Below are 19,579 nucleotides of genomic sequence, written 5' to 3'. Positions count from 1 at the left end.
AAATGAACCCTTATGAAACTGAAAAAGTTCAGATTGTTTCACAGCTAACAGTCTAATACTGCTGAAACTGGGGATGTCAAGAGATAAAGCTGGTGCTGAGATGCCCTAATGGAAATCCTCTTCCATTTTGCTTGTAAGTCAGTCTGGTTGAAAGTTTCCTGCTGGAACAGCATGTTCTGAACTTCAGCTGAACAGCTTTTTTCAGTAGATGTCAACCAGCCAGTATCCAGGCTGTTAGATGTAATGAAGCTGTGTCCAGGGATAGGATTAAGCATTGTTCTGCACAACAATATTGGGCAGGGCCAGTAGACCAATGGGGGACCTGTGAGGAGGACAGCTGTGTTGAAAGTTTCATCAGTTGTGAATACAGGAAGTGCCTATCCTATGCTAGGGCTATCAGAAATGCTCTGACCTGTGTCTTGATTCGCCCTCCTCAGAACTCTTGGTATCACAGTGAATCAGCAGAAAGGCATACATCAGTCCTGGCATCCAGGAGTTGAGAAAGGCATCTGCCAAGGAGCCTGGGCTCAGATGCCTCTCCCCACCACCTCCCCAAATAAAGCATCTGACACTTTTTGGCCTGGTCTGTGGCAGACATGTTTCCAGGAATCCTCACTTGCAAAAGTTGTTCTGTAGAACTGAATATTTAACAGACCACTCCTGGTTGTCTGAGAACTTCCAGCTGAGTTGATCAGCTAAGATCTTCTAAAGGCTGGGAAGGTGCTGATCCACTAGGTATATTCTGAATAAGATCCCACAATTCCAAAGCTACATAGCCTCCCAACGGAAGGGGGATGATCTTGTTCTTCCCTACCTGTTGACATGCATAGGTGTGAAGTTGTCTGTTAGCACTTGTACTATGGAACCTTGAAGAGGCAGGAATATTTGCATGCCAGGCAGATGGCTCTGAGCTCTAGGACATTTACATGGGGACAGGCTTCTTGAGGAGACCATAGGGCCCTGAATCCAAAGGTGATCTAGAAGAGGTCACTGAATGGAGGAAGTCACTCAAGTCTTGGTAAGCAGAGGGTAGAGAAGAGTACTTTCTTGCAGACCTGAAGAGGGTCAGTCTTCCCACCAGTTTAATGAGACGACTTCTTCTGGGACCATGACCATCATATGCACATGTAGATACTGTAGATACACCGATTTGAACACTTGCATAGAGCATAGGTGAAGTCTGGCAAACCATGTCATACAGGTGCTTGAAGCCACATGTCCCAGAATTCAATCATGTTTTCACTGATTTTCTTGGGTGATCTTGAAGTTGGTTGGTAAAATCTATTATTGTTTGGAATCTTTCCTGTGGAAGGTAAACTGTTGGCCTAGATTCACTGCTCCTGCTCCAATAAAAGCTATGCTCTCAGCCATTGTGGATTTCTCTCTGACTGAGATCCAGGAAGGCAAAAAGCTGTAGGGTTACCTGATTGGGGTGTTCACCTGGTTGGGGTGATCTTCCTTGAATTAGCTAGTTGAAGTATGGACAGACCTGGATTCCTGCCTTTTTTTTTTTTTAAATATGAGCTGCCACAATTGCCAAGCCCTTGGTGGCATGGAAAGACTAAAAGGCAGGACCCTGTATTGGTAGTGTAGCAAGGTGGTGTGGTTCCCCATCACCCCAGAGAGGGACGAACCCCTCCTGACACCAGAGTGAGCGGAGCCAGCGAGTCCCATGCCTGCCCACCAGAGGTCAAGGCGCAGGACAGGAAGTATAAAAGCCCGACCCTAGAGCTCACTCAAGAAGCAGCCACTGGAGAGGCCAGACGCCTCTGGCCTAGCTCCTGGTTGGGAGACCCCGGCAACCTATGGTGGACCCAAGGACTGGCCTGACCTGCCAACGCCCGACACCGACCAGAGCCCGAGGGAGCTGTCCAGCCTGCCCCATGCCAGTTACCCAGAGGATCCCAGGGTGCTTGACCCAACGGAGGAGCTGCTCAGCCTGCCCCTCACCATTTACCCAGAGGACCCCAGGGTGCTTGACCCCCTGGAGGACACCGTCCAGACCAAGGTACCTCCAGAGGGGAAGTTCGGAATTAGCCTGGGGGCAGCTGACCCTAGACTGGCTGCAGCCGACCCTAGACTGGCTGCATCACTGCCAGAGCTTATGTCAGTGTGTTGCGGCCAGGATCCCCACTGACTCCATAGCAAGCCTTCTGCCACTGCCAAGATTTCTGAAAATAAGAGGTGGTTGCCATCAGGAGACCAAGACATTAAAAAAAAATCTCTGATGGTTCTCTCAGGCTTTTGACACTGACATCAAATCCGTTGCCTGGGGAAAGCCCCAGACTGAAAAGCAAATGAGGAAACGGAATAGGATTGCCTATGGTAGAATCTCTCTCCTTCAGCTGATCTCAATTTCTCTTTTGTCTGATAGTAATATTGGGCAGAGGACTGCTGTCTAAAAGATAGCTACTAGCATTTGCACTTTCTTCTTGGAGCAGGAACCATGACTCCAAAGAGCAGAAGTCAGGAAAGAAAAGTTTCCTTTATCTTAAGAACCTCATACTCAAAGCCATTCTGCCAAAAATATCTTAAAATGTTGTTCAATAGAAAAAAGTAGAAATTTTGTCTTGAATTCCTTAAGTTTCCACCCCCCGGTCAATATATTAAGTTTAGATCCAAAATTAGGATATGGGCATGGAAGAAGTTTAACTTTTTAAAATAAAAAAATAAGCTAACACACACATTTTAGCCTAACAGTTGCTACTAGGTTTACTGTGATTATAGTTAAACTTTCAACATTCAAACTCTGAATTCATATCCTACATATCAATCATTTGGTTCTTATTTTTATCTAGTTATGTTTTCCACATAATTGCTCCTTACTCCCCATAAAATTACTAATGTGAACTGCAGTTCCTAGCTAAACAATTCAGTCAATGATTTTACTGAATTTTGTTTCAGGAGCTGTGAAGTCCTTCGGTGAAACAGTTATGTAAATTGGACACAAGGAGGCAGCAGTGATTTGCAAGCAATCACTAGAATGTCACCAGGGCAGGCGTTCAATCACAGCCACTCACAGACACTGGGAGGTTTGTGCCTTTGGAATTCCAGCTAATTTAAAAATAGATGTGCTATTTTTCTCTTCTGCTGACATGGAGATCCATGCATGGTTAAAACCAGAGAGCGAGTCTACTGGGGAATTTTGGCTCCAGGTTCTTTGCAAACCTAAATATGGCAGATGTTAGCATACTGCACAGCAGAAGCCTCAACACCATCATAAAAACCTCAAACAATAAATTAAAGATAATTTTGACATTTCTCAAATACAAGCCGGTCAGATTTTTGGGACTCACCTTCTAATTTAAACATCTGAATAGATAGCCTTGTTTTTAAAAGACTACAACAGCCATTCTTCTATCCACTGAATAATCTAACTCCACTCCACCCACCCCCGCCAAAAAGGTGAAGATTATATTTCCACGTTTTAGAAAATATTTTCTATTGTATTGTCAAAATATTGCTAACAAAATATACAAAACCCAACTGTAGTAAACAAAAGGAACTTCATTTTTAGAGTAGATGTAGAACTATTAGTAAGAAGCCAAAGTATAATGATTGGCAGTGTTTTCTGTGTGACAAATGAAATGTTAAAGTTTGGGGGGTTATTTAGGTTACATTTGAAGAATTTACAGAGGGATTAAAATTTGGGAATGAACCTTGGAAAAACTAGACTACAGTATTACTGTTATGGATGTTTTAATAACAGAAATGAAATGAAGGACCTTTGTAATTTACAGACATCCACTCTTGTTATATGCCCTCCCTTCACTAGGACATGCACATGGCACTTACGTACTTTCAGAAATCATTGTTTAAAAAAGATCTGATAAGGCTTAATTTGGTTGTCAGAATAAGTTTAATCTTGCCCCCTACATGATCCATGTTAGGTTTCACAATGCTTTCACTCTACTCAACCCCCAATTAAAAAGGTTGAAGTATTCTTAATTTTACAAGTAATTCATCCGTACGCATTTCATGACTTCTCAGAAGCCTGCAAATTAAACGTTTCCTTACCTCCACTGCATATACACATTGATTTAATAACTAGAATCGCCTGCAATGATTTCTACCCTCCCCCGCCACTTTCTCCAGTGGGCACTAGATAGTGGGCAGCTTCTTCTCCCTCCCCCATCGTACTGCAAAATTAAGCACAAATTATTTTGGGATATATTTATTAATTGTTCCTTCGAAGTTAAAAAAAATAAAAAAAAGATCCTGAAAAAAAATGGAGGGCCCGATCTTGAAACTGGCTATTGAGAGTGCAATTTTAAAATCTCCCTAAATAATTACAGTCCAGAACTTTCCTGTATTAGATTAAAATAGTTCCGCTTAATTTGTGGGAGGGCAGGGGAAGGAATGGAGGAGAGGTAGAGACTATCACTTCTCTCTCCTGAGGCAAGCACCATATTCCACTTTTCTCTGCCTCCCATAGGAGAAGGAAGTAAGGGGAGCACTGGGCATCATTCCATCCAGAGGAAGAAAACATTGCTTCTTTATACCCCCAGGTTTACATACTCCTGAATGGTTTAATCGCCTCCTTTTCAAGGAAAGGCCAGTATGGGGCAGCGGGCCCTAGATTTTGCCCCTAGGGTTCATGAAAACTGTGTGTGGGTTTCAAATAGCAGCCTGGCTGAAAAAAAGGTCAGGACCAAAATAAGAAATTAAAGCACACATGTAGACAGAACAATGGATCAGTGTGTGTGTGGAGGGGTGTCTTGCAATAACTGTAAAAACTGGATTAAAATTGGTGTTTCTTGTAAATATTACCATTTTTTTTGTGAGGGGCATGGGGAGAAAGATTTAATTGAAGGGATAGATTAAAATCTTGTGCTCTTGTTATTCAAAATTAAGAGATTGAGATGTCATTTCACACTTGCACTGACGTAATTGTTATAAAAACAGGCTTTTAAAAGAATCACATTTGTCATCACTAGACATTTTATCCTCTAACTATATTTGACTAGAAGGAAGACTTTAGTCAATTAAATATGGAATAAGTCACAACTAAAGCCACTCTAAACAAATATCCTTGTTATTGTACATGTTTCACATTATGCAGATTAAATAGCTGTACATTTCAGTACACAGATCTGTGAATATAAAACAAGACAGACTGTCATATACATTTACTGTGCCTTTAAAGGCAGTGACTAAATTTCCTTAAAGAAACGGATTAGTATGTGAAGTTTATTTGGACAAAATTTAATAGACATATTCCTATTTTTTCCTTTGTAAATGTATGTTTGGAATTTTCACTAGGGGAATGAGACATCACATCTCTCCTGAGTAAAAAGGGTGGAAACCCCCCTTTTTACTCAGATAAAGATGTGACGTGACACCTATCCTCAAATGAACTGAAACAATTTGAGCCTTGTGTTTGAATTCATTGGTTTTTTTTCCCCAGTTAATAATTCAAAAGATTTCAAACAAATGGTTGTCTGATGCTGTTAAAACAATTGTGTTTACAACAGATGAGACACTGTATTAGCAGAATGACAGAGCTAACGTTTTATTTAAAAAGCACTGCCAGCTTTAGTAATGCAAGAAATTAGTTGTTAATTCCTAAAGGGAAGAGAATCGGGAGTTGAGGACTAAAGATCTGTATTATCAGTTTTACCCTTAACTCACTTCACTCATTTGTAGAACGTGCAGCATTTCTCTTCAAAATCCTTGAATAAGAAGGTGCTATGTAGATGGGGAAGTAGCCACGGAGAGCCGAGGAAGCTCAGATGCCCAGAGGTGCCAAAGAATAGGAGGAAGAAGTAGGACAGAGCTCAGGAAAATAGCAAGCACATAGCTGCAGAGCATACAGTCCCTGTGCTGGCACATGGAGTACAGGGTGGGCCTGGGTTCTCCTGCCAGCCACTGGGGAAGCAGCACCACCTTAGACATAGAATGGAGGACTACCAGGAAAGGTAGGGGGACAGTTAGTCTGGAGGGACTTTGACAGATCCTAGAAGGGAAGGTATTATGATCCAGCTAGAGGGCCAAGTCATGAAGGAGGAGCAACCCAAGTCCCAAAGAAGATGGCTACCCTGAGTCCTGGAGGGTGAGACTACGACAACAGCTGAGTGACCGCAGGGAGGGGCGTCTGACTAGTGACGAGTTATTCCCCAGGTGAGCCACGAGGAGGCATGCCAGCAATCAATAATGAACCCTGTTACAACCTCAAAACCCCATTCTAAGGAGGGTAGCCTCAAGGGTGACAGGGTAATTCCATTCTCCTTTGGTCTTTAGCATTTGCAGTTGTTTTGTGGACACTTATCCACCAGGATTCAGGTGAAGACAACTCCTTCTACATGTCACTAAAAACTTTATGATGGGAAAGACTTTAGTCATTATGGAGCTTCACTAGCTACAAACATCCACGATACTCTCAAAATATTCCATAACCCTTTATCAATTCTCTAAAGTCCTAACATCCCTGCATGTTGATGACTAACAGAGCCCAAAGAGAGAAGTGTCTGATTATTTCCACATCACTGCATTTAAAGGATAGTTAACTTTCTATAGACTCATTTCCAGTTCACCTTTTCCATCCCATTCACTAAGATGAAAAAGATATAGAACAAGAGTTGCTTTAATGTGTCATTCACACCTGACCCTGGCAAAATAAATTTGATTAAAATACTGTAATTGATATTTATAAATTTTGCTTATAATCCTCTTGCTTAGTAGATAAGTATGGAGTTTGAGACACATTTATTGAAAGTTTACTGCCTCTGTCAGAAGATACAGAATGGATCTAAGGTCAATGAAGAATAACCATATTCAGTTTGGAAATAAACTATCATGATAACATAGGACTCGACAAAAATGTCAAAGTAGGGAGAGGAAAATCCCAATAATATAATGCAGTAGGTCTACATATTGTGTCAGAGAAGAAGTGCTCTCTCCATTAATTAGCATGGACAGGTGTCCACACTGCAAGAAATTCCATTAAATAGGCTTAGGTAACAAGCTGTCTGTAGGCAAAAGATGGGAGAGGAAAGTAAACTTTCCTCTTACCCACGAAGAAGGTCCCTTCAGCTTAGAAGTCTGAGGAACACTGGCAGGGACAGCTGGAAAGCTTGCGTTGCCACTGCTTATGCTATCTCTCCCTTGTAAAATAAAAGGACTTCAGTCTCTTGGGCAGTAAAGCTGGCAGCTTTCATGAACACTACATTCACTAATAAATAATATGAATTACTATGCATGCATCCGACGAAGTGGGTATTCACCCACGAAAGCTCATGCTCCAATATGTCTGTTAGTCTATAAGGTGCCACAGGACTCTTTGCTGCTTTTATATGTATTACTATGTAAGTGCTGTATCAAAACTGATCAGAGTAAACAGCTTTCTGAATTAAGGGTAGGATTTTCAAAAGTACTCAGCACTTGTCTAACTGGTTTAATTCTGCTGTTAATTCCATTATAAAGATGAGGGCGGGGGAGGGAGAGAAACAAGACAAAACCTGATTTGTCCAAAATCAAATAAGTAGCCAGTGACAGCTGGAATCTGAACTAGACTGAATTCCATTTTTCTGTTCAGGGTATGTGTAACTTTCTAAAAGTACTATTTCTTGTACACCCCATCTCCAAGAGGTTAATACAATAGCTGGTGGGGGACCTTGGTTGGTTTAGTTTGACTACTTATTTTCTTAACTTAATTCAAAAGGCACATGAAGTGCCAGACAGACATCTTTTTGCATATTTTAAGGGACTCAAAATATAATCATTGACCCAATGCAAATTTAAAATTCACAAGTTTCTTTAAAAAGACAAAGGCATCTCTATTTCCTTCCGCCTCCAATCTGGTTTGTGGTTACACCTATGTATCTGAACATATGCCAACCTGATTTGTTCCTTTAACTGCCCTTTATCCCAACATTACTCCCCCAATTGAACCGTTAGAATGCACTATACCCATTACTTACAATTTACACTAATTACACTTGCTTTAAAAAGGAACAAATTTGTTGCAACTTGTAAATAACCATTTTGATCTGGAAGGTATATAGATTCTGAATAGTTTAACAGTAAACATTTAGTTATTTAAGTGGAATATTTAGGATTCTATATACAAAGCTTTCAAATGATGCTGATCTTATGCATTTTTTGAGGAAATATTTGCCATACAAATATTTTTAAATGTAGTATTTGAACACAGTTTATTCAGTAACCTCTGAACAATACTTCAGCAACTGAAAATTTCAAATATGGTTTGGTTACATCTAATATGCATTAGTTACTGAGGTGTCCTTTGATACATTGTCACTAACTTATTCCTACTGCCAGTGAACAACAGTGTCCATTCTCCCACTGATACACAAAGACAATACAACAAAAATTTGTTGTAGCATAAATGTTAAGGGCAAATATATTCTAGGTAATCCACACAATACCTGGCAATTTAAGTTATTCACTTCATGTGACAAGAAAACCAGATTGAAAAAGAATTCATGTATATCCAATAAAGAATTAGAATAATGGCAGAGAAAAGATACTGTAGATTTGGATTTAAGGTTAAAAAACAGAAACCACACAAATCAAACAGAAGATTAAAAAAGCAGCTAGGTAATTATAAAATTACCTTAATAAGTGGCCTTATGTTCATTGCCACCAGCTGACAGACTGCTTTGTACAAGTACAGAAAATGTAATTGCTTCACCGTCATTAGGTTGTGATTTTGGCTGACCTCATACTATTTCCTGTAATATTTATATGCTGAGGCACTTACCAGCTTTATAAAAATCCAGACATTTTAATATGTAAAGGAAGTTAATTTCCTTATTATAAGTATTTCCTCCTAATATTGCTACGTATCTGATGAAAAAATGAAAAGCTTCTGAGTGACGTGTACGGCTACTTAAGATCGGACTTAGTACTGAGTTTATACCCAGCCAGGGCCAGCTCTAGGCATCAGCAAACCAAGCATGTGCTTGGGGCGGTATAATTCCAGGAGTGGCATTCTGGGTGCTTGGGGCAGCATTCTGGGTTTTTTTTTGCTTCAGCAGTTGCGCTCTGAGGTTGGGTTTTTTGGTTGTTGTTTTTTGCTTCGGCAATTGCGCTCTTAGAGATTTTTTTTTCCCTTCTTCCCTCTGCTTGGGGCAGCAAAAAACCTAGAGCCGGCCCAGTACCCAGCATAAGACCTATAGTTCTAGAGAAAATAATTCCTGAATGGAACCCAAGGAATTTAAAAAAGATTTAACAAAAGAAAGTTATACATTCTCATCCTCATAATAGAGAGACACTTATAATGGCTGTCGATTGTTGGCAAGCAGTAAAAATGGAGATTTCAATTTAATCAGTGTTAGAGAAAGTTTTGAAAGGAAGACAAAGGAGATGGAACTCTGGGAGTATTTCTAATAAGGGAATATAGGGTAGGCTTGGAAGGACTAGATTTTTATCGGTAAATGTTGATTTCACTTTTGTGATCCAGGGACCTCATGGTGCCAATTGGCAGGGAGCACAGGAGTGCATAAGGGTTACAGGGATCACCTGGCTCTGGTATTTACTTTACTAGTTCACCAAAGTATATCATGTAAAGTTTCTAATGAAAGCTAGTGTCATAAGAGTCCTCAATGATTATGAAATGCATACATGGATAGTATGCAAGGAGTTATGCATGTATTATACTGAAAATTATGTTCTTAGGTTCTCTGATTTGGGGCTGGTCACCAGCAGAGGTGAGAGACAGGTTTACATTTATCCATCTGTCTACACATAAATTGAGTAATGCAAGATTCACAGTGGACAACCCATTTACAGTTTAAGCAGAATGTTAATCGATTGCAAAGTTTCCAGAGGAGAAAAAAAAAGTATATGCAATGAAGGTTATCCTGTCTGCAAGTGCAGACAATGAACTATAACTTTAGGGACAGAAAAAAAAAACTTCTGAATCTTTCCACTGAGACGGCACGACAATGGCATGCTAGTTTCATGAAGGAAGATCACAGCCAAGCCTGGCTGAAATACCGTGGAAAGATTTTAGGTGAGCTTTTGCTCTGTCTTATGACAATATCTTTTTAGTTAAGTTTAGCCTCTACTATGCATGTTATGATTTTATTTTATATCTAACCTTGGCTTCCAATATTTCTGCATGCTATCATTTGACTCTGCTCTATGTTACATAAACTTGCTTTCTCTACAAACAAACCAAAGTGCTGTGTGTTAAATGGAGCTGTCGTCTATGGTGTAACTGGTAAGCTGTGATGTACTGTTCCTTTAGATCTGGGAATTCTGACTGTCCAGTGGATCAGGGGCTGGGCACTCCAGGCAGACACCTGGAGGACTTGGGGGTTGGACTGTGCCTATCATTAACCTGTAAAGAAAGAGCAAGGCCTGGAAGGCAGCTCTTGTACTGCCAGAGGATGGCAGCGTTGGGAAACTGATCCACAGCAGGTACAGACATGGCCTTTTCTTGCTAAGGGTGGGCAGTAGCAAGGTTCCTCACAACCCTGGGTAACCCCAGGAAGCATCCCCCACCCATCCACACCCAAATATTTCCATCAATAACTGAAATTTACAGATAAAGGTGCTGCTTGAGAACTTAGAGTTTGAATTAAGGATATTTCGTTTGAATATTTTGACACATGTTGACAATTTGTTTTTAACAGCTATGAAGCTTTAACTTGTTGAATTTCTCTCTAATGTCATTGGATAATTACTGTTCAGCCTCCACATTGTCTCCCCTCCATCCCACCGCATGATTTTCCACAACTATGAACATTTAAATCTATAGAAAGTGAAAAGCTCAAAATTATTTAAAAAAATTGAATTGTCATGCCTATGTATAGCATACACAAGTAAGGACAAGTTGTTTGTGTGACCTAGTGACTAGAGCACTGGACTGAGACTCAGGAGACCTGGGATCTATTTCCAGCTCTGCCACTGGTCTACAGGTTGACCTTCTGCAAGTCACTTCCACTCTCTGTACCTCAGTTTCCCCATCTATAAAGTGCTTGGAGATCTACCAATGGAAAGCACTGTATGAGAGCAAAGTAAACTGTAGAAACAAATGCAGTCTAATCCAGCATGCTGAAAGACATGGGTAACCAAAAATTGCACTAGTGCACTGCAATCTGAATTATGTAACAGCCAACTCAGCTTTACGATGAAACATGATTTAAGTGATAATTCCAGGGTTCAACAAATACCAGTTAATTAACAGAGATCTTCTCATACGTGGGTACGTGATGAGCCTCATGACCAGATTGGGATGATAGGGTCTCCCGAGCTTTTCTCTGTTGCACTAAGGGCTCACGGTATGGAGAAGACAAGAACTACTGTTCCAACATACCTGAGCGGCTGGTTGGTTGGTTGTTTTTAAAATCACTTTGTGCAGTTTCTTAACAAATGAGGCTGCCTAATAAAGGAGCTCTCTCGTACAATTTATTAAAAATTATACATGTTCCTAGAACATGTAACATGGTTACCAAAATACCAAACGGGATCAGTTTAGCCAGGGTTACCAAGTTGTGAGGTGAAGAACTCAAATTATTAAGATTAGTCAGAACAATGAATAATGGTGAACAGTATTTGAAGAATGAATCAAAATATTAGTATTCATTGTGGAGAAAAGAGCCAGCTTGCCACCAGGAAGACAAGGGAAGGCTATAAACACACAGGATATGTACAGAATGGAAGCAAGGCATCTCTCCATGGGAAAATGGTGGCCCAGTGGGACATATTGCCAGTACTATGTAGATTCCGTTCAGATTCACCCAAATACAAATTAACTTCACATGTGAACTTGCCCATTTTGCCAATGCAAATCTAAGACTTGGTAATCTAGTACTAAGCAGCAACGGTTGGCATAGTAAGAGAAAGAGAAGTTCACTTTTATTGGGTGGTCAACTCTGCAAAATCTGAACTACTAGTAACTATGCAAAGTCTATCTGGAACCTTTCAACTTTTTACACAGTATTAAAATTTAGTAATTGATAAAACAGCAATTTTGGACAACAGCACATCCAGAGGTTCGTTAGAAAACTTTATAGTAAATATGCAAGTTAAAATTCTCACCATCAAAATAGTTTCTGTTCTCCTGGGAGGTAGACTGCAACACACTTTCCGTATATTTGATCGACAGATTCTGGTCACTGAAAAACAAAACAGACCTTGTAATTTAAAATTTAAATATTAGTGCACGATTACAGTTGCCCAAATATGTAAGTATATTATAAAACATTTAATTGTGTGTGTACAACACATTAATTTGGCTTTACAAACACTAATTTAGGACTTAATCCTCCCTCTCCTTACAAAATTTACAAGTCTTTCTGTTTAAGCAGTATATTCTACAGATGAGCAGAAAATTAGAGAGAGAGAGAGAGAGAGAGAGAGAGAGAGAGAGAGTTGGGTCTCGAAGTTATCAGTGATTGAAAAATGATGTGCTGGATGTGAATGGGGATTGACACCAACAACTTACATTATTTGGGAACAAAAATTGCTTAAAATTTGTCCTCAATGAAGGCCAGGGAGAAGGCAGGATATAGTTTTGAAAATTTCCCCTTAAGTGATAAATAGTCCAAAGCATAAATGGGAGTTAGGTGCCCAACTCCCATTTTGCCGTTAAAAATCTTCCTCTCAGTTACCAGAGTGAGAAAAAGCACACTTTTTAAAGGACAAGCTTTCAACTCCAAATATTTCCAAACGGGCACATGAAAAAATGTGCTCTTAAATATTTAACTTTTCAATTCCTCCTCTCCAGAAAGTTTTTTTTATTATATGCAAACATATACACAGAAGCACACAGACACACAAAATTTTATGTTGTTGCCATTTTCTTCAAAGTTTAATTTTACCACGCAGTTAGAACCTTCCTTATGCACTAAAAACTTAGTTTAATAGCTTCAGGGCACAAACACATTACCATGTCAGTTAGATTGTATTTGACCAATTTGCCTGTTTCAACCAATCAAACGTGCTGTTACAGAGCCAGAATTACATTCCCATCTCCTTCCCCTGTATATGCCTTAATGGAAAAAAATAGCACTTCGTTTTGATTTGAGCATCCTGAAAGATTCAGTAACACATACTGATTCAGCTTCAAAGATGTATCTTGTAGAAGTACATGAACATCCAGCTACAAAGAGCAGAAGAGTTACTGTTGCTCCCTCTCCCCCACGATTGTCAATTACTCAGACCAGGGGTAGGCAACTTATGGCACGGGTGCCAAAGGCAGCATGTGAGCTGATTTTCAGTGGCACTCACACTGCCCGGGTCCTGGCCACCAGTCTGGGCGGCTCTGCATTTTAATTTAATTTTAAATGAAAATTCTTAAACATTTTAAAAACATTATTTACTTTACATAAAACAATAGTTTAGTTATATATTATAGACTTATAGAAAGAGACCTTCTAAAAACGTTAAAATGTACTACTGGCACGTGAAACCTTAAATTAGAGTGAATAAATGAAGACTCGGTGCACCACTTCCGAAAGGTTGCCGACCCCTGACTCAGACTGATCATCTAGAAAGCTTTTCAGCGCTGTGCAACATATAGAAGGAAAAAACAGCTCTGCCCCAAACCACTTTTAACCAATATAAGGGAAAATAATGGATCAGACAGAATCTGTGAACCAGATAACATCAAACCTCAAAGCAATTAAACTGAAAGTTTGCTTAATTTTTGTTTAAATACCAACCATTGTAATGTTCTTCTTCGGAAATCTTTCCAGAAAAAGTCTGTTTTGAAGAGAGATCTCAGTGAAGAGAAGAATGTTGGGCTATGGGCTGTTTTATTATGCACTTTTCAGATTTACATTATTAGATCTGTGCTTATGCTGTGGTAAACAATAGATAGATTTACCATGACAGTCGTCACACAAAAACTTTGGTTAAACTCATCCTCAAACTACTACTACTGGCAGAGATTTTCAACCAGGGTACCTGGCTTTGGAATTTGCTTCCTTCCTTATTTCAGAATATGCAAATTTTCAGGTCATGCTATAAGACCCATCTGTTTACCTTTTGGGGAAGGTGGAGGTTGATTGTGTGGAGTGAACAATTCATGGGACCATAATCTGGGAAAATATTGCACATCATTTTCCTTGAATGAAATATGGGCCCAAGTGAATGTTCCATGTCACTTTCATATAAAACTATTCCAGAAAAACCATTAAAATAAGTATGGCTTAATTTTTGTCATTCTTAACACAGGAGAAATGGATTTTAGGATTTTTCATCCAAAACAGTTATATTGTGACAGATATTTACCATCACATCCAACTAGATGCAAACAACTGAAAATACATCAAAGTGTTACAAGTTTAAACCCTAAAATGTTTGGGGGTTAAAACATGTCAGAGCCTTGCGCTGACCACAACCAGCTAAAATATTTTTTTAAAAGCATAAGACCTGTTTACACTAGGCATAACACATTTTAAACACAACCTATTTTCCTAATTTAGACATGCATTTACTCAGTAACATCTTGTTTGTATCAATATTAAAACTGCGATCTTCCCTCAATGAGTTGTGATTGTCACTTAGGCCCATTCATTTGTATCTAGTTGTGAAGCTTTTAAAATAAGTCTTTATCACAAAATTCAGCTAGAAAGTTATAACAGCAGGCTTGAAAGGAAAATTCAACAGATTAGGTACAGCAAGAGGATTGATCCCCTAAGCTCTCTTCCTAATACCTTTGGTAGGAGCCATGACTACTCTCTACCTTCCTTGTCTTGAGAAGGTAGGGAAAGAGGTACACATCACTAAAAGTATAGGAGAAATGTGTAGTAACTTGGCAGGAGAAGAAAACAAGGAATAATATTTGAGGGAAGTGAGGAAAAAAATGAAGGGTACATCTAACACTGAAATAAAAGACCCATTGCACAGCTGTGTCTGGCCTCAGTCAGCTGACTCTGGCTTGCAGGGCTTGGGCTGCAAGGGTAAAAAAAGGCTGAAGCTTGATCTCTGGGACCCCATGAGGGAGGAGGGTGTCAGAGCTCAGGCCTGAACCTCTACACAGGAATTTTACTGCCCCACAGACTGAGCCTTGCAAGCCAGAGTCAGTTGACCTGGGGGCCAACTGCAGCTGTTTAACTGCTGTGTAGATGTACCCTAAGAGCCTACTGGAATACACAGACATTGTGTATCTTTCAAGTTGTTTTTCCCCCTACATCCTGAAAGCAGTCTCAAGAAGTTCCCTCAGAAGGAGCTGTGTTACCCAAGAAATCACTGATAAACTGCTTTCCACTAGTCCATTAATGATTTAGGCTCGGTCTTCACTGCACTTCCGGTTCCACCTCCAACTTACAAAAGTTTTACCAATAAAAAGCGCCGTTGTGGGCAGTGCTTTGTCAGCGGGAGACGCTTTCCCACTGACAAAGCTACCGCCCTTCATTGGAGGTCGTTTTATTTTGTCAGCAGGAGAGCTCTCTCCTGCCAATGAAGAGTGGCTATTCAGTCAGTGTACCTTACAGCGGCACTGTTGTAGCAGCACAGCTGTACCACTGAAAGGTGTGCAGTGTAGACACAGCCTTAGAAAAGTACATATAAAAAATGGCATAAGCAACTTGTCACTGAAATTCAGTTATTTATCTGCAGTATTTCTACTACCAAAAATATTTATCGGCTAGGAAGGCAAGGACTATTTTAAGTGGCAGAGCTTGGTGTAATAGATTAGCTTTTTAAAAAAAAAAACATGGTTCAAAGGAAGAGAAAATTTAGATGCCTAGCAGGTTGAAAACACTGCTTCAGGTCTTCAGTGTTAGAGAGCCATGAAAACAAGCTGTTAAAGGTTTATATCATCTTATGTTCATTGTTTCTGTATATTACAGTTTGCAAAAAAGTTTAATAATGCTTAGGATTTGTTAAACTGGTGTGTTAATTGTACCAACGTGTGCATTTACATTATAAGCTCTGAGGCACAGATTTATTTGGCGCACTTTACCCACTGAACTGCAAGATGTACATCTAAAATCCTACATAAATGTTTCATTCTAGATTACATGCAACATTGCTTTCACACCACTCTCACAGATTTGTCCATCAGCCTTCCCATAAATTCTACTCACTAAGGGACCAATTCTGCAGCCCTTACATGTACAAGTCTCATAAGAGTTAATGAGAGTTTTGAATGGTGAAAGTGTTGGGCCATGGTGATTATACAGAATTCATAATTAGTCTCGCAGTTTATTTGACTTTGCATTTGTTTCCTACACAACCCCTCCCACTCTCTAGGACCCAATTTCAACCTTTCCTAGATTCCAAAACTGTTGCCTCCAATAAAAGATGGAATATTTCAGACAGTTAACTTTACCCACAATCCAGAAAACACTTCATTAAGACTCTTATTTAGAGTATTTGTTAGCATTACCTGCAGGAAACAGTTTCTTTAATACCCTTGATGTCCAGTGGGCTAGTTCCTTCAACAATAGGCGAATCCAGATTGGCAGATTCATTGCTGATATGATCACTACTTTCATATCCAGACTCAGTCCTTTGCATCTGCCAACTGTCAGCATGAACTTTTCTCTCTGTAAATCCTTTAATTTTCTCAGTATTTCCTTTTCCTTCTGAATCCAAGGAACTCCGACTTCCTGTCTCCTGTTTTGTTTCATCTTCATAAATAGTCATTAACCCTTTCTGGGTTTGGTTCTCTTTTGGCCAATTGTTAAAGCTCTGTTCCTTTTCATGTTTAGGTTTACTGCTTGGATTTGCCTTATGCTGTGGGCTATGCTGCTGCTTCTCAGTCTCACTGAAAATGCTGTCCACATTTAGTGTCTCTCGCATAGGTTTCCAACCTCTGTTTCTGCTTCTGCTGATACTTCCTTTTTCCCTAGAGTCTTGGCTGCTGTCTGTATCATAGCCAGTGGCACTGTCAGCCCTAACCCTGCTCATCATTTTCTCCCCAGCAGGAAAAACTTCTCTTTTATTTGACCCTAAGACACGTGCAGCAGGCCTGGTTTGGTTTGGTACTCTTTCATGTTTGTAGGGTCCTCTTCCCTGGCTACCATATAAGCGCTGATCAATGTAGTGTCTAAATCCATTTCCAGCAGGAGGTGATCCTGACTTAAAATGAGAGCGGTCTTCCCCTATTAGATCTTGTAAAATAAAAGAAAAGAAAAAAAAAGAAGAAGCTCCATTGAAGTTCTCCTTCAAGTACATTCTTTTAATAAAAATCTTCCCTGTCTGACACTGTTGTGCATAAGACAGCTATTTATTCCTGCTATGCCATAACAATTTAAGGAAAGAAAAGGGGGTGGGGGGGTGAGAGACTCAAATGGCACAAACTTTAAAATCTCCACTTTTACAGACGTTTCTAATCTTGGGATTTTTTTCTTTATCTCAAGTAGCAAATAACATTTTTAATCTAGACAAATTGATATTTTAGCCATTTGTTTCTAAAGTTTGATTTTTAAATGTACCTCTTTGTCTCCCAGAGTCTCTTCTTGGTCCTCTATCTGAATCTTTTCTTAGGTAGGATGAAAAATTTCTCATATCAACTGCCTTCTGGGCACACTCTTTGGAGATGTCCTTTAATTTGTCCTTCTGATCACTGTGCCCTAACTTAACTACAAAAATATTCGTTATTGCATCTTATCTAAATAACCATGGCAAAAAGCACGTACAATTACACTTACTATACCTTCACATTCTAGTGAAGGCTACACCACCACCTTCTATCTACCTCAAATTTTAAAAATTCAAAAAAAACAAAAAAACAGTCTGCACATAGCAAAATCCATTAAGGTTAATTAATACAATAATATATAATACTTACCTTAAAAGGATCCTTACAAATGTAAAGTTATAAATTTAACAAAATATGTACACTAACTGTGCTTCATGTAAGCAAGGTTTAATTGTAACTGTTGAACATACTACATGTTTTCCCTCTGGATCTAAAACTATTTGACCTGAATGAAAATTAACCTTTAGGGCTCATACTAAAACAAAACAGAGTTAATACTAATTACTTCATCAAAAGCAAGGGTTTTGTTTTTGAGAATATAGTGGAGTTTCAAGTACAGAATCTAATCTGTTTTATTTAAACTGATGTTCCCAGTCAGTGAGCAGTGTTGATTTTTGGGTCACCATCGGTCCCAAGTGAGTTAATAGCAAGTTGAACATTTTTTAAATTTACAGAGAAAGAAAAAAGTACTTTAGCCATCAAGTCTGGCTTCAAGTGGTAAGAAGAAAATAATTTTAGCTAACATCTAGACATTGGGAGACAGGAGGGGGTAATTAACAGAGAAAATAAATCTCTTAATTAAGCAGAATCAGTTTCTCTTGTCTAGGTCCTTCATTCCTTCTCTCTTACTGGTCTTTAAGGTGTAAACCACATTGGCAACCCAATGAGGGGGAGGGGCTGGAAGCGAGGGCAAGCTATGTCCTTCCTGCATCAGCGTCACCCAATTGTGATATCCTGATATGAGAATTTTTTAATTTGTCTTAACCTGAAAATCTGATTTACACATAAAAATGGACTGATGTTTTAACAAATATAGTAGAAGGCCACCATAAAACGGAAGTGACTATTGCTACTTATGCTTTCCAAACATAGGACAAGGAAAGATCAATTTAAAAGCAAACAATTACAGTTAACTACAGTCCAACATATTACAATAGTGGATTTTTACTGGGGCAGGAGGGCAGTGGAGAACTTAGTCATATAGTGACTAAGTTCAAATTAGTTTTTCACATGCCATTTAGTCAGTCTTCATGGTAGGTGGACTGAAAGTTCAGTACCAATGATGGAACTATTTCAGAACAAGCTTTGCAGCTAAAGAAAATGTATCCAAAATAACACTGCTGTAAAAAGAGTTAGGAAATTACATATTTAATTACCTGGCATTCTACCACCACTTGCTTGAATATGGCTTCTACTGAATGCTGAACTGTCTGTCTGAAATTTTTTAATGCTCTTCTGACCAGCACATTCTCCAAATCCATTCTCTTTTGTGTGATCTGACTTTGGAACGGATGACTTCTCAAATCCTATAACATTATACATCATTAATCTTCAGAAATGAAATTCTTGCTCATTTACATCTTCACCACATTTATTTTTAATTTCAAGAATTAGAAAGTATAGTTTTGGATTACTTTAAATTTTACTTAATAGTTCACTTAATAGTTTGTGGCATACAAGAAGATTTTTGTAATATGTTACATATGATACAATTTGCCAATATAAATATGGTGATGGCCTTCACTTCTGATTTTCTTCCTTGAGACGGTCACCATCAGGGAACAGTTCATGAAGTGAATGGGAACAGGCCAAATCCAATTTTCCTTTCATCATCACTTTCAAATTTTATAACAGATAGGACCACGAGAAAAATAGCCAAACATTGCACAGTCAAAGGGCTAGATTCTGACCAGGCAGGGAGACTATACTGCCTTTCCATAATGAATCCCTAAATAATATGTTTCCTGCAACCTCAAGGCTTCAAGGTTCTGAACCGTCATCACTTGCTCACAGTTTTTCCTCAAAACCTTTTTTCCAGTTTATACTATTTTGAGGGTATCCAAAAAACCGATACATATATACCACCACCTATCTACCCTCATGCAGACAAAACATGCCGTGACTACATATTAAATACTATTTAACAATTAAATACTATTAGTTATACTATTTAGT

At 39.1% G+C, this 19,579-nt stretch overlaps 1 protein-coding gene across 1 annotated transcript in view; it reads right to left on the bottom strand.

The window, feature by feature from the left end:
* USP53 (ubiquitin specific peptidase 53) overlaps nt 1-19,579 on the bottom strand; it is a 51,623-nt gene that overhangs the window by 5,361 nt on the left and 26,683 nt on the right. Inside the window, exons 11-14 of the mRNA XM_045018498.1 lie at nt 18,781-18,930; nt 17,358-17,504; nt 16,307-17,033; nt 12,010-12,086 (exon numbers count right to left, since the gene is read on the bottom strand). Coding sequence (XP_044874433.1) covers nt 12,010-12,086; nt 16,307-17,033; nt 17,358-17,504; nt 18,781-18,930 — 1,101 coding nt within the window. The remainder of the gene's footprint in view (nt 1-12,009; nt 12,087-16,306; nt 17,034-17,357; nt 17,505-18,780; nt 18,931-19,579) is intronic.

Source organism: Mauremys mutica, chromosome 5 (assembly GCF_020497125.1).
Source record: "Mauremys mutica isolate MM-2020 ecotype Southern chromosome 5, ASM2049712v1, whole genome shotgun sequence".
Classification (NCBI taxonomy): domain Eukaryota; kingdom Metazoa; phylum Chordata; order Testudines; family Geoemydidae; genus Mauremys; species Mauremys mutica.
Note: the sequence above shows the minus strand (reverse complement) of the source record. Positions and strands in the feature narration are given on the sequence as shown.